This window comes from Bubalus kerabau, chromosome 11, assembly GCF_029407905.1.
Source record: "Bubalus kerabau isolate K-KA32 ecotype Philippines breed swamp buffalo chromosome 11, PCC_UOA_SB_1v2, whole genome shotgun sequence".
NCBI classification, from domain to species: domain Eukaryota; kingdom Metazoa; phylum Chordata; class Mammalia; order Artiodactyla; family Bovidae; genus Bubalus; species Bubalus kerabau.
Window position 1 is genome coordinate 80,798,494 of NC_073634.1, and position 22,815 is coordinate 80,821,308.

General features: G+C 43.3%; 1 protein-coding gene across 1 annotated transcript in view; it reads left to right on the top strand.

Annotated features, from left to right (window-relative positions):
- APOB (apolipoprotein B) overlaps positions 1-22,550 on the top strand; it is a 41,765-nt gene extending 19,215 nt beyond the window's left edge. Inside the window, exons 19-29 of the mRNA XM_055541755.1 lie at positions 1,491-1,673; positions 2,841-2,962; positions 6,831-7,041; positions 7,588-7,763; positions 7,889-8,076; positions 8,765-8,910; positions 9,688-10,061; positions 10,936-18,510; positions 19,264-19,378; positions 19,494-19,680; positions 20,630-22,550. Coding sequence (XP_055397730.1) covers positions 1,491-1,673; positions 2,841-2,962; positions 6,831-7,041; positions 7,588-7,763; positions 7,889-8,076; positions 8,765-8,910; positions 9,688-10,061; positions 10,936-18,510; positions 19,264-19,378; positions 19,494-19,680; positions 20,630-22,270 — 10,918 coding nt within the window. The 3' untranslated portion in view covers positions 22,271-22,550. The remainder of the gene's footprint in view (positions 1-1,490; positions 1,674-2,840; positions 2,963-6,830; positions 7,042-7,587; positions 7,764-7,888; positions 8,077-8,764; positions 8,911-9,687; positions 10,062-10,935; positions 18,511-19,263; positions 19,379-19,493; positions 19,681-20,629) is intronic.
- Positions 22,551-22,815: the final 265 nt, after the last annotated feature.

Here is a 22,815-nt window from a genome sequence, read left to right on the forward strand (position 1 = left end):
GCTGGGGGAGATGGTAGTGCCACACCTGATGAGGGCAGGCAGACAGAGCAATGAACTGACCCCAGAAATCCTTAGGAGGTGGAAACTTGGTGATCGACTGGATGCAGGGAGTGGAGTGGACGGGGCGGGGTGAGGAAAAAGAAGGAGTCAGGAGGAGTCAGGGGTGCTCATCATTGAAGTAGAGACTAAAGAAGCAAAGCAGTTGGTGAGGGGGATAAGGACAAATGCCATTTTCAGCACACTGGCTTGGAAGTCCTGGGAGACTGAGAATACCCAGCTGTCGTCAGATCCATGGGTCTGAGCTCAGTGCAAATGTCTGAACTATAAATACATATCTGGGCATCACTGGCACATAGAGGTTGTTGAAATCAAACAGTGATTCATGTAGAGTAAGGCATGAGAAACTAGGACAAGAACAGATAGAATATACACATGTAAAAGGAAAAGGCACACACAGCAAAGAGTGATAAGGGGTGACCAAAGCCATATACGGTCATAGAAGCCCAGGAGCAGCTACAGGGGTGGATCACCCCACGGACAGGGCATCACTGGCACTTAGGGTTCCAGCCCACCAGCAAAGGTTGGTCTCAGCACACCCCTAAAATGAGAAAACAGCCCTGAGAAAAGAACATGATATATCAAAGAGACCATCCTTAGGTGGAATCAGGACATTATGAAATATTCTTGCACTTACTAATTTTTTAAGAGCATACTGGGGAGGAGGATACCAGATATTTTCAGATCTAGTTCAGACTCTAAAGTCTTAATCTGGCCATTAGTAAGCAACTCTACTGAATGCTTCCAAGAGATCAAAGAAGACAAAGCCGAAAAATGTCCATTGGAGGTGACTGGAGATGCTGATGAAGGCAGTTCAGAAGCACCAGGAGGGTGGCCGTCAGTCCCCTGTTCAGGAGAAGGGTGTTGAATGAAAATGGTGACTACAGAGGCAGACAGATTTCTTGATTGTGAGGGAGACAAGAGGGGGCTAGAAGGGCAGGAAAGGGGTGTGGAGTGTGTGTACACAGTGGGAAAAGAGACTTGAGTATGTTTAGTGCTGGTGGAGAAAAACTAGTGGGGAGGGATTTCAGGTGAAAAACACATTGGACACCTTTTATCTGCACTTTAGGAAGGAAGGGGCAGCCGTGAAGTCGGGTCCCAGTGTCCGTTACTGACCTCTCTGAGTCTCTTTCATCTGTAAAGGGAGACTCTTAATTCCTACTGTCATGGAAACTACAGATAGGAAATGTGACCAACTTAGTGCAATGTCTTAGTGCAAATTGTTTTGGGAAATGTTAAGAGTCACAGGGTTGTTCACCTTATTGATGTTCTTCTTACAGTTCTGTGTTTCTGAGTAAATCAAAGAATTTGAGGTGGATATGAACAGAGGGAAGATAGGGGCCAGGGTAAGGGGGCATTTACATTGGGAGAATCAGTGATGTTCATTTCAATGACTTGAAAATAACTAGGTTTTTTTTTCCTTCTTTCACTAGTAACACATTGCATTTGGTCTCTACCACCAAAACGGAAGCGATCCCACCTCTCATTGAGAACAGGCAGTCCTGGTCAACTTGCAAGCCTTTCTTCATTGGCCTGAACTATTGCATCACGGGTGCTTACTCCAATGCCAGCTCCACAGACTCTTCCTCCTACTACCCGCTGACTGGGGACACCAGGTCAGAAATGTTCAGTGTCTCTGCCCAGCATCCGCTCACCTCCTAGATTATGACCACCTAGCAGGGCTTCCCATGTGGTGCTAGTGATAAAGAATCTACCTGCCAGTGCGGGAGACACAACAGGCATGGGTTCCATCCCTGGGTGGGGAAGATCCACTGGAGAAGAAAATGACAACCCACTCCAGTATTCCTGTCTGGGAAATCCCATGGACCGAGGAGCCTGACGGGCAACACAGAGTTGGACATGACTGACCGTTCATGTGCAAACAGGGCCAAGGAAGAATGCTGCGTGCTGTGTTGCTATGTCACCAGCCTCAGGAACTTGTTCTGTGCCTTGGTTATTTAGAACTGTGGTCCTCTGCCCTACACACCAGAACGGTACCTACCTAACCTTTGTGGCTAGGTTTTGGCATCTCCATAGGTGGGGAGGAGAGGGCAGTATTGGAAGGTGAGGTGTCATAACCCCTAGGGAGATCTTAGCTCCAAAAATAAACAGAGGAAATTTTATCAAACTCCCTCAAGGAAACTGTACCCACTGCCACTGAGAATCACTCCTTTAAAAGCATCTGTTTGCAGATGGCGCCCCCTTTTTCTCCCTTATGCATTAGAGGAGATCATAGACATATGCTGATTTGCTCCCAGTTCAGTATCCATGTTTCCGTTACCTCCCGACACACGGGCAAGGTCTTTCTTGAAGCCACTCCCACCCCATGGCTTCCCTTGTGGCTCAGCTGGTAAAGAATCCGCCAGCAATGTGGGAGACCTAGTTTCAATCCCTGGGTTGGGAAGATCCCCTGGAGAAGGCAAAGGCTACCCACTCCAGCATTCTGGCCTGGAGAATTCCATGGATCTTTTAGTCCATGGAGTCGCAGAGTCAGACATGACGGAGTGACTTTCACTTCACTTCCCACTCCTTATTCTCAGCTTTGCTGACTTAACCAGCCAACCCCTGCTGGTCCAAAAACCCCAGGCATCCTGGGATTTGCCCTTGCCTTGGGCTGTTGGAGGAAATGAAGAGACCTTAAAGATCATCATTAGTTAAGGACAAGTGACAGGGTTAAATAAGGACCAGATTTTTGTTGCAGTTGAGGCCGAGTTGTTTTGGCAATGTTATTATCATCACGAAGGCTCTAACATTATGCATCACATGCATTGTAACATCTTTAGATTTGAACTGGAATTGAAACCCACAGGAGAAGTGGAACAGTATTCTGCCAAGGCATTCTATGAACTGCGGAGAGATGATGAAGCCTTGGTGGACATGCTAAAGCTTGTAACTCAGACTGAAGGCAAGTATCCAGAAAAGGGCCCCTCCATCTCTGCCCTCAGTCTCAAGTCCAGGACTCACAAGGAGAACGCATTTCATTTAATGTATTTAACAAATAGTTACTGAGTGCTGGTTAAGTGTCAGGCCTGATCTAAGAGCTGAAGACAGAACAGTAAACAGAGATAAAGTCACTGTCTTTTGTGGAGTTTATAGTAAACAACCAAACAAGTAAATATTCAGAAGGTCAGATTAGTGCTGGGAAGAATAGAGCACAAAGGGGCCTAGGGGATGTCAGGAGTGACAGCCAGGACAAAGGATGGGGGAAGCCAGTGCCATTTGGATTGAAAAGAGAAGCTCTCACTGGTAAAGGGAGCATAAACAAGAGGCCTGAAAGAGGTAAGGGGATAATGCACATGTAAAGAGTGTTACAGACTGAGGGCCCAGCTGGTGCAAAGGTCCTGGGGCAAGTGTATGGCCTCTGTTTGAGGAAAAGGAAGGAAGTCGCTATGGTTGAAGCAGAGATCAGGGAGGAAAACTGTAGAAGATGAACTCAGAAATAGGGGCAGGGCGAAGGATGGTCATGTAGGCTGTGTAAGGATGTTAGTTTTTACAATGAGTGAAGTAAGCTACTATTTTAAAATTGAAGTATACTTGATTTAAAATGTGTTACTTTCAGGTATATAGCAAAGTGATTTGGTTATATATATATATATATATATATATATATATATATACTTTTTCAGATTCTTTTCCATTATACATTATTATAAGATATGGACTATAGTTCCCTGTACACAGTATACAGTAGGTCCTTTTTTAATCTCTTTTATATATAATAGTGTGTATCTGTTGATCTCAAAGTCTTAATTTACCCATCCACCCCCCTTGCCCTTTGGTAGCCATAAGTTTGTTTTCTGTGAGTCTGTTTTATCAGTAAATTCATTTGTATCATTTTTTTAGATCCCACATGTTAGTGATATAATATAATATTTGTTTTGCTTTGTTTGACTTATTTCAGTTAGAACAATAATCCCTAGGTCCATCCATGTTTCTGCATATAGCAATGTTTTATTCTTTTTTATGACAGGGTAGTATTCCATTGTCGGAGAAGGCAATGGCACCCCACTCCAGTACTCTTGCCTGGAAAATCCCATGGACAGAGGAGCCTGGTAGGCTGCAGTCCATGAGGTCGCTAAGAGTCAGACACGACTGAGCGACTTCACTTTCACTTTTCACTTTCATACAGCGGAGAAGGAAATGGCAACCCACTCCAGTGTTCTTGCCTGGAGAATCCCAGGGATGGGGGAGCCTGGTGGGCTGCCGTCTATGGGGTCACACAGAGTCAGACACAACTGAAGCGACTTAGCAGCAGTATTCCATTGTATGTGTATACCAGATCTTCTTTATCCATTCATCTGTTGGTGGACATTTAGGTTTCTTTCATGTCTTCACTATTGTAAATAGTGCTGCTGTGAACATTGGGGTTCATCTGTCTTTTCAAATTAGGTTTTTTTGTCTAATTTGGGTATATGCCCAAGAGTGGGATTGCTACATCATATGTTTATAGTTTTTAGTTTTTTAGGGAACCTCCATACTGTTCTCCATAGTGGCTGCACCAATTTATAGCCCCATCAACGCAGTAGAAGGGTTCTCTTTTCTCCATATCCTATCCAGCATTTATTATTTTTAGACTTCTTGATAATGACCATTCTGACCAATGTGAGGTGATACCTCACTGTAGTTTTGATTTGTGTTTCTGTAATAATTAATGATATTAAAAAGCATAGACATTACTTTGCCAACAAAGGTTTGTCTAGTCAAGGCTATGGTTTTTCCAGTGGTCATGTATGGATGTGAGAGTTGGACTGTGAAGAAAGCTGAGCACTGAAGAATTGATGATTTTTAACTGTGGTGTTGGAGAAGACTCTTGAGAGTCCCTTGGACTGCAAGGAGATCCAACCAGTCCATTCTAAAGCAGATCAGTCCTGGGTGTTCATTGGAAGGACTGATGCTAAAGCTGAAACTCCGGTACTTTGGCCACCTGATGCGAAGAGTTGACTCATTGGAAAAGACTCTGATGCTGGGAGGGACTGGGGGCAGGAGGAGAAGGGGACAACAGAGGATGAGATAGCTGGATGGCATCACCGACTCGATGGACATGAGTTTGAGTGAACTCCGGGAGTTGGTGATGGACAGGGAGGCTTGGCGTGCTGCAATTCATGGTGTCACAAAGAGTCGGACACAACTGAGCAACTGAACTGAACTGAATAATTAGTGATGCTGAGCATCTTCGCAAATGCCTCTTGGCCATCTCTATCTCTTCTTTAGAGAAATGTCTATTTAGGTCTTCTACCCATTTTTTGATTGGGTTGTTTGCTTTTTGATGTTGAGCTGTATAAGCTGTTTGTATAGTTTGGAAATTAAGCTCTTTGTGGTTTGCAAATATTTTCTCCTAGTCTGTAGGTCTTCTTTCCATTTTGTTTATGATTTCCTTTGCTGTGCCTCTAAGTTTGATGATGTCCCATTTGTTTACTTTTGAAGAAGCAACTATTTGATTTGCGTTTATGCTGAGCAAAGACTTTAGAAGGACAAGGGCAGAGAAACTAGGGTGCAGCCTGTCACAATAATCCAGGCCAGAGATGGTGGTGCGTTGGATTGGATTGGTGGTGGCAAATGTGGTTGGATTCTGGCCATATTTTGAGGGCTAGGCGGACAGAATTTGCCTGATACAATGGATATTCAGTGTAAAAGAAAAAAGGCTCTCAGGACAACTCAAAATTTTGGCCTGAGCAGATGAAGATCAGGGTTGCCATGTCCTGAGATGGAAAAGGCCAGTGGAGAAGCAGGTTTTAGGTTTTAGGAGAAACTGAGATATTCACTGTGGATGATTATTTATGCAGGAACAGTAAGTCACAAGATTAAAAACAAAAGGAAAACAAAACCCCCAGGAAAGGGGGTGCTCACAGGGGATATGTATGAAAAAAAAATGTCATTTAACAATTTTACAAGAGTTGTAAAATGGGTAAACCTGTGAACTGAAGGAAACCTGGAAATCTTGTGACAAAGAAGGGAGGAGCTGGGAGAGAGGAAGGCAGGGCACCAGGAAGGATGTCATAGGCAGATGCTCACATAGAGATGCGTGCCTGACAGAGCCAAGCCTTTACTGATCCCTGAACATGCTAAACGTTCCCCATGTCAGGCCCTTTGCGCTTCTGATTTCTTCTGCCTGGACTGCTCTCCCCGTAGGATACAGCCTGGCTCAGCATCTTTCTCACTTTCATTTATTCATTTGGCTGTGCCAGGTCTTAGCTGCGGCATGCAAGATCTTTAGCTGCCGCATGTGAACTCCAAGTTGTGGCATGTGGGATCTAGTTCCCTGACCAGGGATGCAACCTAGGTCTCCTATACTGGGAGCTCGGAATCTTAGCCAATGGACCACCAGGGAAGTCCCTCACCCTCTCTCTTCATTCAAGCCTCTGCCCACATATCCTCTTATCAGAGCTTCTCTGGCCACCACGCATGAAACAGCACCTCTTCTATGTTTGTCTGTCCTTTATCATCTTATCCAGTTTTACTTTTTATCTTAACATTTATTACCACCGGACACAATGTACTTGCTTATTGTCTGTACACCTCCCACTGGAATGTCAGCTCCATGAGGACTGGGAATCCCAGTGCCAAGAGCAGTGTCTCGCCCATGATAAGTAATCAGTAAATATTTACAAACTGAACACATGTCCAGGTACCCTAGACTTAAAAATTTAAGGTAAAATCCTTGAACTGTGTCCTCAGTTGAGTGCTTTAAGTTCTGGAGGTTTCTCTGCCTTGTTCTCTTTTCTTCCTATACGGAGCTGATGAATAGGCATCTTGACTCTTGTACACTCTCCCAGGTGTGAAGCAGACCGAGGCTACTCTGCTGTTTAGATACAACCGGCAGAGTAAGACCTTGTCCAGTGAACTCCACATTCCAGATTTTGACGTTGACCTTGGGACAGTCCTCAAAGTTAATTATGAACATTCTAAGGAAAAGAAGTCTTACAAGCTCACCCTGGACTTTCAGAACAAGAAAATCACTGAGGTCACCCTCACTGGCCACATAAGGTAAGGAACTCTCTGGGGGGTCTGGCCAGAGCTGTGGATCTTCCTGGCTCTGCCCTTTTTTCCTTTTCATCTTTAAAGCTGACCAGGCCAGGGGTACCCACAGTCCACAGTGCAAGGGACAGATAGAACCCTCATCATTCTGACTCTCTGATCATGTCTGGTTGGACCTGCCTGCCATTCATTGGTATTACTATTCATAAGGCACTGTGCTGGGTACTTTAATTATCTCATGTGATAAACTGCAAGGTAGGTATGAGTTTCTCTGTTTTATAGATGAGGGAATGGCAGCTCAGAGGGGTTAAATAATTTGGCCAAGACAGCAGAGACAGTAAAGGGTAGAGCAGGATTCAGTTTTTGAAAACCTCTCCCCTACCTCCCTGGAAAGTCCTGAATTTGTGCTGAGTTAGCTTTAGAAGTTAAGGAGTTTAATCTCTGGTCACTTCTTTGAGCCACTCATGTATCACCACAAATAGAACCCGTGTTTCATCCTGTGTATCTCCTTGGAATGAATGGTATCATTGATGTTGACCTTTTCTTTTTCAATAGCTATGACAGGAGGGAAGAAGGCAAAATCAAAGGTGTGATTTCCATACCCCGTTTGCAAGCGGAAGCCAGAAGTGAGATTCTCAGCCTCTGGTCTCCCTCAAAACTGCTCCTTCAGATGGACTCCTCTGCCACGGCTTACGGCTCAACAATATCCAAGAAGGTGGCGTGGCGTTATGGTGTGTATATCCCTCCTACGTGACCACACCCAAGAAGAGCTCCGTGTACTTGAGGGCAGTGCTGACGGCCATAGGTCGGGACTGACCCGGTGCTCTTGACAGCTATTTCCCATGTGTGTTTTCAGATGGAGATAAGATTGAATTTGAATGGAACACAGGCACCAATGTGGATACTAAAAAAGCAACTTCCAATTTCCCTGTGGATCTCTCTGGTTTTCCTAAAAGCTTGCATACGTATGCCAATATTCTCCTGGATCGCCGAGTTCCTCAGACAGACCTGACTTTTCGGCACATGGGTTCCAAATTAGTTGCTGTGAGTACATGTCAGCCAGTCAATAAATACACAGTGATAATTACATAGTCAACCCTATATTAGGTGAAAGAGAATATCCAAAGATGGAGAAGGTATGCTTCCCACCCCCAGGGAATTCCTGGGGAGAAAAAGAAGCATTGACATGTACACGGTTGTTGTTTAGGTGCTAAGTTTTGTCCAACTGTTTTGCAACCCCATGTACTATAGCCCACCAGGCTCTTCTGTCCATGGGATTTCCCAGGAAAGAATACTGGAGTGGGTTGCCAACTCCAGGGGATCTTCCTGACCCAGGGATTGAACTTGCTTCTTCTGCATTGGCAGGCAGGTTCTTTACCACTGAGCCACCAGGGAAGCCCTTAACATGTGCCTAGTTACCCATTTATACAAGGCTGTATGTTTTAAATACCAAATGAATACTAAGCAGAAGAGTTACCTGTGCCTAAGACATCACAGGGAACTACAGGATACTGGCTAGAGGGTTGACTATGCTATGCATTCCTTTTATAAAATACAGAAAGAGATGAATTACTGCCAACCAAAATTAAATAATTTTTATGATTTATATTTTAACTTTGAGTATATCATCCTGCTTAATGATAGAGCTGTCAAATTTGGATTATCACCTAATGTGAATTGTGTTTGATGCCTGTCCATGCCCACTGCTTTTAAAACTCCTGTTATTTTGTAGGCAGCAAGCACCTGGCTCCAGGAGACATCGAGGAGTCTTCCTTATGCCCAGAATATACAAGATCAACTCAATGGCCTGCAAGAGTTGTGCCTCCAGAAAATGGAATTGCCAGACTTCCACATCCCAGACAACCTCTTCTTGAAAAGGTGAGAAAATGAACCAGAAAAATTTCTTGAACTATGAGACGTAAATGGAAGATTTTACTTAGCATGATCTAGGCTTTTTTTCAATTTACATTTTTAATGGAAGTGATGTGAGCAATTTAAAGACATTAGTAACTGTAGCATAAATGCTATGGCGTTTTTGCATTAGTAAATATGAGGTCAGAATGTGAACACCAACCCAGTTAACAAAAAGAATCCTAAGCAAGTAATTAGGAGATTCTAGTACTCTGTCCCTAAGATGTTTCAAGGTTATGAAACGCTTTTGGAGGTAAGTGATTATGTCACTGTAAGAACAAGAAAAACGATGACTTGGGCTTCCAGGTGGTGCTAGTGGTAAAGAACCTGCCTGCCAATGCACGCGCTGTAAGAGACTCCAGTTCTATCGCTGGGTCAGGACGATTCTCTGGAGGAGGGCATGCAACCCACTCCAGCGTTCTTGCCTGGAAAAATCCCATGGACAGAGGAGCCTGGCGGTCCACAGGGTCGCAAAGGGTCAGACAAGACTGAAGCAACCTAGCCCACACAACTATGACTTAGATGGATGGTAGTCATAAGGACGCAGCTCTTGGAAGGGATTTGAATGAATCTGAGTGTTTGATAGGTAAGGATTAAGACCAAGGACTCCAGGCCTTGGGAAGAGCATGAGCAACGTGCAGTACTGGATTGACAGTGGGACACCTGCACTATTGTTTGGAAGGTCAGGAGGCAGCAAAGTTCTTGCCGTCTGACTGTGGGCACTGTCTTTGCTCTTTATTTCAGTGACGGTCGGATCAAATACACCTTGAACAAGAACAGTATGGAAATTGAGATCCCATTGCCTTTTGGTGGCAAATCCTCCGAAGATCTAAAGATGTTCAAGACGATTCAGACTCCAGCCCTCAACTTCCAGCCTCTGGGATTCCACCTGCCATCGCAAGAGTTCCAAATCCCCACTTTTACCATCCCCAACTTGTATCCACTGCGGCTGCCCCTCTTGGGTGTGCTAGACCTCTCCACAAGTATCTACAGCAACTTGTACAACTGGTCTGCCTCCTATACTGGGGGCAACACCAGCACAGACCACTGGAGCCTTCAGGCTCAGTACCACGTGAAGGCAGATTCTGTGGTTGACCTGCTCTCCTACCACGTGCAAGGTGAGCCATGCTCGTGGGGAGGGTCACAGAACAGCTTCGCTGCATGTCCCAGTGGGAGAACCTCCTCTAGGAAGGGAAAAACTTCCTTACAGATATTTTTCTTGCTACTTGGAACCCTGTTCTTTTTTTATTATTATTATTTTTAATTGAAGGATAATTACTTTCCAATATTGTGTTGGTTTCTGCCAAACATCGACATGAATTAGCCATAGGTATGCCTATGTCCCCTCCCTCTTGAATCTCCCTCCCACCTCCCTTCCCACCCCTCCCCTCCAGGTTGTTACAGAGCCCCAGTTTGAGTTCCCTGAGTCATACAGCAAATTCCCATTAGCTGTCTGTTTTACATATGGTAATGTATATGTTTCCATGTTACTCTCTCCATATATCCTACCCTCTCCTTCCTCCCGCTCCACCACCTTGTTCATAAGTCTGGTCTCTATGTCTGTGTATCCACTGCTGCCCTGCAAATAGGGAACCCTATACTTTTTCTTTCTTACCTTTTTCCCTCCCTGCCTCTCTTCTTTTGGAAATATTTATTAAACACATATGTATCAAGTATCCTACTAGGCAGTAAGAGAGAAAATGAACAGATAAACTAGCAGTTAGATTTCAGTGTGAAAGATGCTGTGATACCGTCTAGGTATAAAGTGGAGGCACTTGAAAGGGAAACCCAGCAAGGTCTGTGGTAGTTAGGGAGGGCTTCTGGGAGGAAGGCCTTTTGCCGTCAGATTTTATGCTCACACTACAGATAGAGGACACTGTGGCACAACTGACCCAGACCAATGGGACTTTATTACTGAGAGCCTTTCACCATAGAAATTGTTCTGGAGATGCATGACTTCATTTAATTAGTGTGTTTTGATTTTTATGCTAGGATCTGGAAAAACAGCGTATGACCACAGGAATACACTCACCTTATCAGGTGATGGGTCTCTACACCACAAATTTCTGGATTCAAATGTCAAATTCAGTCACGTAGAGAAAAGGGGAAACAGTCCAGCCTCAGAAGGTCTGCTAACATTTGACGCATCCAGTGCCTGGGGCCCACAGATTTCTGCGTCAGTCCATTTGGACTCAAAGAAGAAAGAGCATTTGTACGTCAAGGAAGTCAAGATTGACGGACAGTTCAGAGCCTCTGCATTCTATGCTAAAGGCGCATATGACCTGTCTTATCAGAGAGATCCTGCCACGGGCCAGCTCACTGGAGAATCCAACCTGAGGTTTAACTCCTCCTACGTCCAGGGCACCAATCAGATAACAGGAAGGTACGATGATGGCACTGTCTCCATTACCTCCACCTCGGATCTGCAAGATGGCCTCGTGAAAAATACTGCTTCCCTGAAATATGAGAACTATGAGCTGACACTGAAATCTGACACCAACGGGAAGTATGAGGACTTTGCCACTTCAAACAAAGTAGATCTGACCTTCTCTAAGCAGAATGCATTGCTCCGTTCTGAGTATCAGGCTGATTACAAGTCACTGAGGTTCTTCACCCTGCTTTCTGGATCTCTAAATTCTCACGGCCTTGAGTTAAATGCTGATATCTTGGGCACTGACAAGATTAATAGTGGCGCTCACAAGGCAACACTCAGGATTGCCCGGGACGGAATGTCCACCAGTGCGACAACCAGCTTGAAGTATAGTCCCCTGGTGCTGGAGAATGAACTCAACGCAGCAGTCAGCCTCTCTGGGGCATCTCTGAAATTAACATCAAACGGCCGCTTTCGAGAACACCATGCGAAATTCAGTGTAGATGGAAAAGCTGCCCCCACAGAGGTGTCGCTGGGAAGTGCTTATCAGGCCATGATTCTGGGTGTCGACAGCAAAAACATCTTCCACTTCAAAATCAACCAGGAAGGACTCAAGCTTTCAAATGACATAATGGGTTCATATAATGAAATGAAACTTGACTACACAAACAATTTGAACGTTGTAGGGTTCTCACTGGACTTCTCTTCCAAACTTGACAACATTTATAGCTCTGACAAGTTTTATAAGCAAAATTTTAATCTACAGTTAGAGCCCTATTCCCTGGTAACTACTTTAAACAGTGACTTGAAATTCAATGCTCTGGATATGACCAACAATGGAAAATTAAGGCTAGAACCTCTGAAGCTGAATGTGGGTGGGACCATAAAAGGAGCCTACCAAAATGATGAAATAAAACACATCTACACTCTTTCTTATGCTGACTTATCTGCAAGCTATAAAGCAGACACTGTAGCTAAGGTACAGGGAATAGAGTTTAGCCATCGGCTCAACACGAACATTGCTGGGCTTGCTTCAACTGTGGACATCAGTACAAACTACAACTCAGACTCCCTGCATTTCAGCAATTCATTCCACTCTGCAGTGGCCCCATTTACAATGACCATCGACACACATACAAATGGCAATGGGGAGCTGGTTCTCTGGGGACAACACACGGGGCAGCTGTACAGCAAATTCCTGTTGAAAGCTGAACCTCTGGCCTTTACTTTCTCCCATGACTACAGAGGATCCACAAGTCACCGTCTCATGTCCAAGAGGAGCATCACCACTGCTCTTGATCACAAAGTCAGTGCCCTACTCACTCTGGCCGAGCAGACAGGCGACTGGAAACTCAGGACCCGGTTGAACCAAAATGAATACAGCCAGGACTTCAGTGCTTACAACACAAGAGACAAAGTTGGTGTTGAGCTCAGTGGACGAGCCCTGGCTGACCTCACTGTGCTGGACTTCCCTATTGCAGTGCCACTTGTACTCAGCGAGTCCATCAATGTCATTGACACTTTCGAGATGAGAGATTCTGTTGGCCAGCCCCAAGAATTCACTCTTGTTGCTTCTGTAAAATATGATAAGAACCAAAATGCTCACGCCATCCATCTCCCATTCTTTAAATTCCTGCCAAAATATTTTGAGAAGACTCGGGTCGTAGTCATAGGTGCACTGGAGGCTGTACAGAAAGAATTGAAGCGCACCCATATTGATAAACACATGAGGAAATATATAGCAGCCTTGGACAGACTCTCACAGCAAGTTAGTGATTATCTGAGCACGTTCAATTGGGAGAGACAAGTTTTGAGTGCCAAGGAGAAACTAACTGCTTTCACAGAAAATCATAGAATGACAGAAAATGACCTGCAAATTGTATTAGACAATGCCAAAATCAACCTTAATGAAAAACTGTCTCAGCTGCAAACATATGTGATACAATTTGATCAGTATATTGAAGATAATTATGATTTGCATGATTTTAAGACAACTATTGCTAAGATTATTGATCAAATCATTGAAAAATTGAAAATTCTTGATGAACATTATCATATCCGTGTCAATTTAGTAAAAAAAATCCGTGATCTGTATTTTTTTATTGAAAATTTTGATTTTAACAAAATTGGAAGTAGTACTGCATCTTGGATTCAAAATATGGATACTAAGTATCAAATCAGAATCCAGATACAAGAAAAATTGCAACAGCTCAAGGTACAGATTCAGACTGTAGACATCCATCACCTTGCTGAAATGTTCAAACAGCAGGTTGAAGCTGTTGACGTCAGAGTGCTTTTAGATCGGTTGAGAACTACAATCCCATTTCAAAGAATAAAGGAAATTATTGAGCATGTCAAATACCGTGTTACAAGTCTTTCTGAAGGTTTTAAAGTAACTGAGGAAATCAATGCTTTCAGAGTCATGGTCCATGAGTTCATTAAGATGTATAAAATAGATCAACACATCCAGGCTTTAATGGATAAATCAGTGCAGTTGGCCCAACAATATAAGCTGCAGGAGACTGTTCAGAAGCTAAGCGGTGTCCTACAGCAAGTCAAGATGGCAGAAATTGTTGAAAAATTGATTGGGCTTACCGACAATGCTCTCAAGCAGCTTGAAGCATTGTCTTTTAATCAATTCCTTGAAGAAGTAAACAGATTCCTTGACATGTTGGTAAAAAAATTAAGGTCATTTGATTACCACCAGTTTGTAGATGAAACCAATAACAAAATTCATGAGGTGACTCAGCGAATCAATGATGAAATTCAGGCCCTGGAACTCCCACAGAAAGCAAAGGCACTCAGACTGCTTGTAGAGGATGCTAGGATTGTGGTCTCAACCTATCTGGAAAACCTAAAGGCCACCAAAATCACCTTAGTCTTGGATTGGTTACAGGCGGCTCTAAGTTCAACATCTGTAACTTACATGAAAGCAAAGTTTCAGGAGACCCTGGAAGATTTTCGAGACCGAGTATATCAAATGGATGTACAGCAGGAACTCCAGCGGTACCTATTCCTAGTGGGCCAGGTCTACAACACACTCGTCACCTACATTTCTGACTGGTGGGCTCTTGCTGCTAAGAACCTTACTGACTTTGCAGAACAGTATTCGATCCAAGACTGGGCTGAAAACCTGAAAACGTTAGTAGAACAAGGGTTCACTGTTCCTGAAATCCAGACCACCTTTGGGACCATACCTGCCTTCAAAATCGGTCTCCGTGCCCTTCAGGAGGCTACATATCAGACTCCTGACTTCATCGTTCCCCTGACAGATCTGAGGATCCCATCCTTTCAGATCAACTTCAAAACACTGAAGGATGTGAAAATCCCATCCAGCTTTTCCACACCAGAATTTACCATCCTTAATACCCTCCACATCCCTTCCTTTACAATTGACTTCGTAGAAATAAAAATAAAGATCATCAGAACCATTGACCAGATGCTGAACAGTGAGCTGCAGTGGCCAGTCCCGGAAGTGTACCTGGGGGATCTGAGTGGGGTGGATACCATTCTTGCTGGAATCACTGTGCCAGACTTCCATTTACCAGAAATCACTATTCCAGAATTTGTCATCCCGAATCTCAACCTTACAGATTTTCAAGTTTCTGACCTTCACATCCCAGAATTCCAGCTTCCCCATATCTCACACACAATTGAAGTACCTGCTTTTGGCAAGCTGTACAGCATTCTGAAAATCCAGTCTCCTTTTTTCACATTAGATGCAAATGCTGACATTCAGAATGCAACAGCTTTGGCAAACCAGGCGGAGATCGAGGCTTCCATCACCGCCAAAGGAGCATCCAGATTAGAAGTGCTCAATTTTGATTTTCAAGCAAAAGCACAACTTTTGGACCCTACAATTAATCCACTGGTTCTGAAGGAATCTGTGAGGTTCTCCAGCAAGTACCTGAAGACAGAGCATGAGAGTGAGGTGCTCTGGGTTGGAAATGCTATCGAGGGAAAGTCAAACACAGTGGCAGGTATACACACAGAAAAAAATACACTGGAGCTCAGTAGCAGTGTGCTCATCAACATAAATAATCAACTTACCCTGGACAGCAACACAAAGTACTTCCACAAATTGAACATCCCCCAGCTGGACTTCTCCAGCCAGGCTGACCTGCACAGTGACCTCAAGACCCTGTTGGAAGCTGGACACATAGCATGGACTTCTTCTGGAAGAGCATCCTGGAAATTGGCCTGCCACGAATTCTCAGATGAGGGAACACATGAATCCCAAAGCAGCTTTACTGTGGAGGAGTCCATCACTTCCTTCAGATTGTCTAATAAGATCAACAGCAAACACCTAAGAGTGAACCAAAAAATACTGTATGAGTCTCGATTCCTCAACTTCTCTAAGTTTGAAATCCAGTCACAAGCTGAATGTCAGCATGCGGGTCGCAGTGTTCTAACTGCTAAAGGCCTGGCACTGCTTCAAGAGGGGAAGGCAGAGATAACTGGCAACCATGATGCTCATTTAAATGGGAAAGTTGTTGGAACTTTGAGAAATTCTCTTTTCTTTTCAGCACAGCCATATGAGATGACTGCATCCACAAACAATGAAGGGAACTTGAGAGTTAGCTTTCCATTAAAACTGACAGGGAAGATAGACTTTCTGAATAATTATGCACTGTTTCTGAGTCCTAGTACCCAGCAAGCCAGTTGGCAAGCAAGTAGCAGGTTCAATCAATATAAGTACCATCAAAATTTCTCTGCTGGCAACAATGAGAAAAGCATCGAAGCCCACATAGGAATAAATGGAGAAGCCAACCTGGATTTCTTAAACATTCCTTTAACAATCCCTGAAATGACTCTACCTTACACAAAGCTCACAACTCCCCAGATAAAAGAAATCTCCTTATGGAAAAAGACAGGCTTGAAGGATTTCTTGAAAACAACAAAGCAATCTTTTGATTTAAGTGTAAGGGCTCAGTATAAGAAAAACAAAGACAAGCACTCCATCCCAGTTCCTCTGGATGCCTTCTACGCTCTTATTCATCGTAACATCAATTCCTTCTCCAGGCTTTTCGAGACAGTCAGAAACCAGGCACTAGATTTTTTTATCAAATCCTATAATGAAGCAAAAACTACATTTGATAAGTACAAAGTTGAAAAATCCCTTAACCAGCAACCCAAGATCTATAAAATTCCTGGATACACTATTCCAGTTGCCAACATTGAAGTGTCTCCCTTCACAGTGAAGATGTTAACATTTGAGTATATGATCCCCAAAGAGATCAGCACCCCCAGCATCACTGTCCTGGGTTCTGGCATCTCCGTACCCTCATACACATTAGCCCTGCCCTTCTTAGAGCTGCCGGCCCTTCGTGTCCCTAAGGAACTTTCTGAGCTTTCTCTTCCAGAGTTCAAGGTATTGAGTACCATAAACAAAATTTTAATTCCAGCCCTGGGCAATATTACCTATGATTTTTCCTTTAAATCGAGCGTCATCACACTGAATACCAATGTTGGTCTGTATAACCAGTCAGATATTGTCGCTCATTTTCTTACTTCATCGTCTTCTGTCATGGATGCACTGCAGTACAAATTAGAGGGCACCTCAAGTTTGACGAGGAAAAGAGGACTAAAGTTAGCCACCGCTTTGTCCCTGAGTAACAGATTTGTGGAGGGCAATCATGACAGTACCGTTAGTTTCACCAAGAAAAATATGGACGCATCAGTGACGACAACGGCAAGGGTCCAAATTCCAATTTTGAAAATGAGTTTCAAGCAAGAGCTTCATGGGAATACCAAGTCAAAACCTACTGTCTCTTCAGCCATTGAATTAAAGTATAATTTCAATTCCCCCAAACTGCTCTCTGCTGCTACGGGAGCAGTTACCCACAAGCTCACCTTAGAAAGCTTCACCTCTTACTTTTCCATTGAGTCATCTACCAAAGGAGGTGTTGAGGGTTCTTTTGGTTCATGGGGATATTCAGGGTCTCTTGCCAGTGAAGCCAGCACTTACTTGAATTCCAAGGGCACCAGATCTTCTGTGACACTGCAAGGAGACTCCAAAGCAGATGGTCTCTGGGACCTCAAAGTAAAAGAAAATTTTGCTGGAGAAGCCACACTCCAACGCATATATACCATCTGGGAACAAAATATGAAAAACCATTTAGAGCTAGGGGGCCTCATTTTAACATCTGGAGAGCATACAAGCAAAGCCACCCTGGAGCTCTCCCTGTGGAAAATATCAGCCCTCATTCAGGTCCGTGCACATCAGCCCAGTTCCCTCCTTAAAATCAATTTCCTTGGCCAGGAAGTCTCCTTGAATGTTAACACTGAGAACCAGAAAATCAGCTGGAACAGTGAGGTCCAGGTTCATTCTGGGTCTCTCCAGAACAATATACAGCTCTCTAATGACCAAGAAGTGGCTCGCTTTGACATGGCAGTCTCCTTAGAAGGGTACCTACGGTTCCTCAAAGATACTGTCCTACCGGTTTATGACAAAAGCTTATGGGACCTCCTAAAGCTGAATGTCACCACCAGCCTTAATAGGAAACAGTATCTCCGTGCTGCAACTGCCCTCATATATACCAAAAACCCCAATGGTTATCTTGTTTCTATCCCCATGCAAGAATTGGATGATAAATTCATTATTCCTGGACTGAAACGAAATAATCAAAATTCCATTCATGTCACACCTACATTCCAAGTCCCCTTTACAGATCTTCAGGTTCCATCCTACACACTTGACCTTAGTGAAATAAAAATCTACAAGAAGCTAAGTACTCTTCCATTGACCTTCAACGTATCAACTCTACCCAAAGTAAAATTCCCCAGAGTTGATGTGTTAATACAATACTCTAAACCAGAAGCCTCCTCTGTTCCCTTTTTTGAGATAACTGTGCCTGCATCTCAGTTGACTGTGTCCCAATTCACCCTTCCCAAAAGTATTTCAGTTGGCAGCACTGTTCTGGATCTAAACACAGTGGCCAGTAACATCGCAGACTCTGAGCTGCCGACCATCACCATGCCTGAGCAGACTCTTGAGATTCCTTCCATGAAGTTCTCTGTACCTGCTGGAATTCTCGTTCCTTCCTTTGGAACACTGACCGCGCGTTTTGAGGTGGCCTCGCCCTTGTATAACACCACTTGGAGTGCTGGCTTGAAAAACAAAGGAGATCATGTTGAAACATTCCTTGATTCCACATGCAGCTCAACCATTCAGTTCCTGGAATATGACCTAAATGGTAAGGAAATTTCCTGACTCCCCACCCCACCCCCCACCCCCAGGATGTATTTCCTTTTTTTTTTTTTTTAAAAGACTTTATTTATATTTGGCTGTGCTGGGTCTTCGTTGCTACATGGAGTTCTCTGTAGTTGTGGCGAGTGAGGGGTACTCTCTAGTTGTGGTGCGTGGGCTTCTCATTGCCATGGCTTCTCTTGTTGCAGAGCCTGTGCTTCAGTTGTTGCAGTTCCCGGGCTCTCGAGCACAGGCTCAAATGTTGTAGTACACAGGCTTAGTTGCTCCTTGCCATGTGGGATCTTTCCAGGTCAGGGATCGAACCCATGGTTCCTGCATTGGCAGGTGGATTCTTTACCACTGAGCCACCAGGGAAGCTCCCCCGCCCTCTGCACGTGCTGCATTTCTTCAAAGAGAGTTGTAAATAAATCATTATGTATTTAGATAGGACTTGAGGCAAAGCTGCTATCTATAGGAAAATTTAAAAGAGGCAGGAAGGAGATACATTTATACTCCATGTGTGAAAACCATCCTGTTGAAAACCTACTGACATTCTACAGAAATAGTTTCAGAGAAAATAGGTGTTTCTGTAATCATTTTAGGATGAATAAGGTCTCCTTCTATTTTTTTTTTCAAATGAGGACTGCATGTTGCAAACATATAAGACATATAGTTAAGATAGAATTCTCTGTTTTCACAAGGAAAATATTTATATCCTGCAGTTACTAATCAAATGAAATATAAAATCTGTCCCATACAGTTGTAGGAACACACAAAATCGAAGGTGGCATGTTAGTGTGTAAGACTAACGCATCCTTTGCACACCGTGACTTCAGTGCAGAATATGAAGAAGATGGCAAATATCAAGGACTTGGGTAGGGAACTTTTAATTTCATCTTTTTTCTAGTCATTGTGGTGTCTGCCATCTCCACCTCCTTTTTGTGATGGCCCATCTGTTTCCTGGGGGGTTTGGGGTTTTTTTGCTTTCAGGTACTGGAATGGAAAGGTTGACCTTAACATCACCAGCCCAACATTAACTGATGTCCGTCTGCACTACCAAAAAAATGAGAACCACTTCTCCTCATCAGTAGCCTCCCCAGCCATAGGCACTGTGGTCATCGACGTGAAAAACATTAGCGATACCGTATTGGGATGGAACCTCTACTACCGCCCCCAGGTGAGTCCTGTCTAGTGGTTTACACATATCAAGAGCTAACATAGAATATGGGCAAATAAACTGAAGCCCATGCAAAGTATTACCTGGGCTTTCCAAAACCAGGTAAAATACAAGCAATTAACTGGTTAAACTTCTCTTCTGAGGAACTATTCTCCAGAAAGTGTTAGGAGTATTTTATTGATTGTATGAAATGCACATATGACTTCCTATTACCATTATTATTTTATTACATTTGGGTCATTCTAGAAAGATGAGAGTTTTGCCTCATCACCTAAATCATGGACAAACTCTGCCATATGCTGAGTACATTTTTCAGATTGGGGCATCTGGAGTATTTGAGGCTTCAAAATTCTTCCCCATGATAGGATTGTTAAGTGAGATATGCCAAATTCCTCTCACCTACCATACAAGTTCTGCTGGGGCCAAATCAAAGATGCCATTAGTAGAGAAGAAGAAATAATCAGTTTCTATTATTAAACTTTGTCATAGGCTTGGAGGATGGATGGCACCTGATATTGGTTTTCTAGGTCTCTCCTAGATGGACCCTGGACATTTTTCATTTTGTTACATCTTCTTTCTCTGAATTAGTGTTTTCCTGTTTTTTTTTTCTCCCCATTCTCTCTATCCTCCTCCTCCCTCTTCCTCCACTTGCACCTCCTCTTCCAATCTTCAGTCCTAGAAAAGCCTTGATGTTAAATGTCACTGTGCAAATGCCGTACATAATTTTATCCTTTCTGGGGCATGTGTTAAAGAGGAATTAACGAGTGTATTTGCTTAACCATAAGACAAACACATATGAAAGATATGACATGTGAAAGATAAATCTCCATCAGAATATGAAAGATCCTCTGATCTTTACTTTTAATTGCTAATGAAGTTTTAATGTAGTGTATTATGTAATCAGGATAATTGAAAACATGTTCTTTTCATCCTTTTCTGCTGGTCATAGGCCTCTCCAGATAAAATACTCAACATATTCAAAACTGAGTTGAGGGTCCTGGAATTGGATGATGAAATTCAGATCAAAGCTAACTGGGAAGAAGGAGCTGTGTCCGAATTGCTAAGCTCGCTCAAAGACAGTGTGCCCAGGGCCACAGGAGCCTTTTATGACTATGTCAACAAGTACCACCAGGAGTACACAGGACTTGATCTGAAAGATGCTTCTTTAAAACTGAGGAGAGGCCTACAGGACAGCGCTGATCAGGTGTATCAAGGGGCCATGAGGCAGATTGATGAAGTGGACATGGAGCTCCAAAGGATGGCCAGAGGCACCACTGAAACCTACCTGCAGTGGAAGGACAAGGCCCAGAGTCTGTACCAGGAACTGTTGGCTCAGGAGGACCGCAGTGGTTTCCAGAGACTCCAGAATAAGGTGTCAGACAGCTTAATAGGAGTTACTCAGGGATACAGCGTGACAGTCAAGCACGCGACTGACTTGCTCATTGATCTCCTGAATGTAACCAGATTCCAGCTCCCAGGAAGAGCCAGGAACTACACTGCAGATGAGCTCTGCACTGTGGTCATACAGGAAATAGCGAAGCGACTGTCCCAGGTACATTCAAATATCCATAAAGGATTACATATACTGTTTTCCTATTTACTATACCTGATGGAGGAGTCTGAGTCATACAAGGACCTAAACAATAAATTTTCTTTTACATCAATGTGCAATCAACTAATAGGTATGGTCTTGGAGTGTATGAAAACGTTTCTATTTTTCTCACAAGAGATCCAAAAGGCACTTAGTTACCTCCAATCTACCATGATGACAGAGATGCTAAGTGATCTTCAGAGGTCTCTACAAGACATTTTCCAAGAGATAGAAAGTGAACTTAAACGCTTCAAGGAGAAGAAATTGACTGATTTCATTAATCAAACCCTACAGAATATCAATACAATCTCCGACATATACATTTCATTTGTTTTTAGATTCCTGAAAGAAAACCTAGGCTATAACTTTGTTGAGTTTAATGAACTAATCCAAAACAAACTTCAGGTAGCTTCTCAAGAATTACAGCAGCTCCTTCAGTACGTGCAGGCTCTTCACCAAGAATATTTTGATCCAACTACGGTTGGCTGGACAGCGAAATATTATGAATTTGAAGAAAAGATCATCAACCTGATCAAGAACCTAGTAGATGTCCTTAAGGACTTCCATTCCAAATACATTGTCGGTGCTACTGATTTTGCTTCCCAACTCTCAAGTCAGATTGAACCATTGATACAGAAAAGTTTGCAGGAGTATCTTAGCATCCTTGCCAACGCAGAGGGAAGGGGGAAAGAGAAGATTACAGAGCTTTCTACCAGTGCTCAGGAAGTAATTAAAAGCTGGGCTGTTGCAGTGAAGGAAATCATTTCTGATTACCACCAGCAGTTCACATATAAACTACAGGAGTTTTCAGACCAGCTCTCTGATTACTGTGAAAAATTCATCTCTGAGTCTAAAAGATTGATTGACCTGTCCAGTCAAAACTACCACATGTTTCTGAACTATATCATGGAGTTGCTGAAAGAGCTACAATCAGCCACAGTCAATGACATGAGCCCCTACATAAAGGTTGCTCCAGGAGAGTTTACTATCACCTTCTGAGTTTTTATAGCAATTCTTCAATTAGACTTTCACATAGTAGGGAAAAAACTCAAACCGTATGTATTAATATAACTTTTGACCAAGCCAGCCCTATAACAGTTATAGGCAGCTGGCTCCAAGCAGAAGCACATATGAACTGGACCTGCACTGAAGCTGGCCTCAGTTCTCTGAAGGTCTCTGAACTCTGGGGAATGACATTTTTTGCAAGTTCAAGAAAACCAGGATCTGAGTTATTTTGCCAAACTCTGAGACAGTGAGAACAAATAAATTCTTTATCATGTATCATAACACTCATTGTGATTCATTCGCATTGAAAATGAGAGTATTTATTCAACTGTCTGACATTTCAAAACCTCTGGAACACATACTGTTCTGAGTGATAGGGGAAAAGGAGAATTTAAGAAGGGACATATTTTGCCACCTGAAAGGAAGTAACTGATCTCAGAGAGTGTATTTGCCAAGTAAGAATGAAAAATTATTTGCAGAAGCTTTCACATAATTTGATCCACAGGAGCATCTCATTACATGACACACAGTCTTCCTCA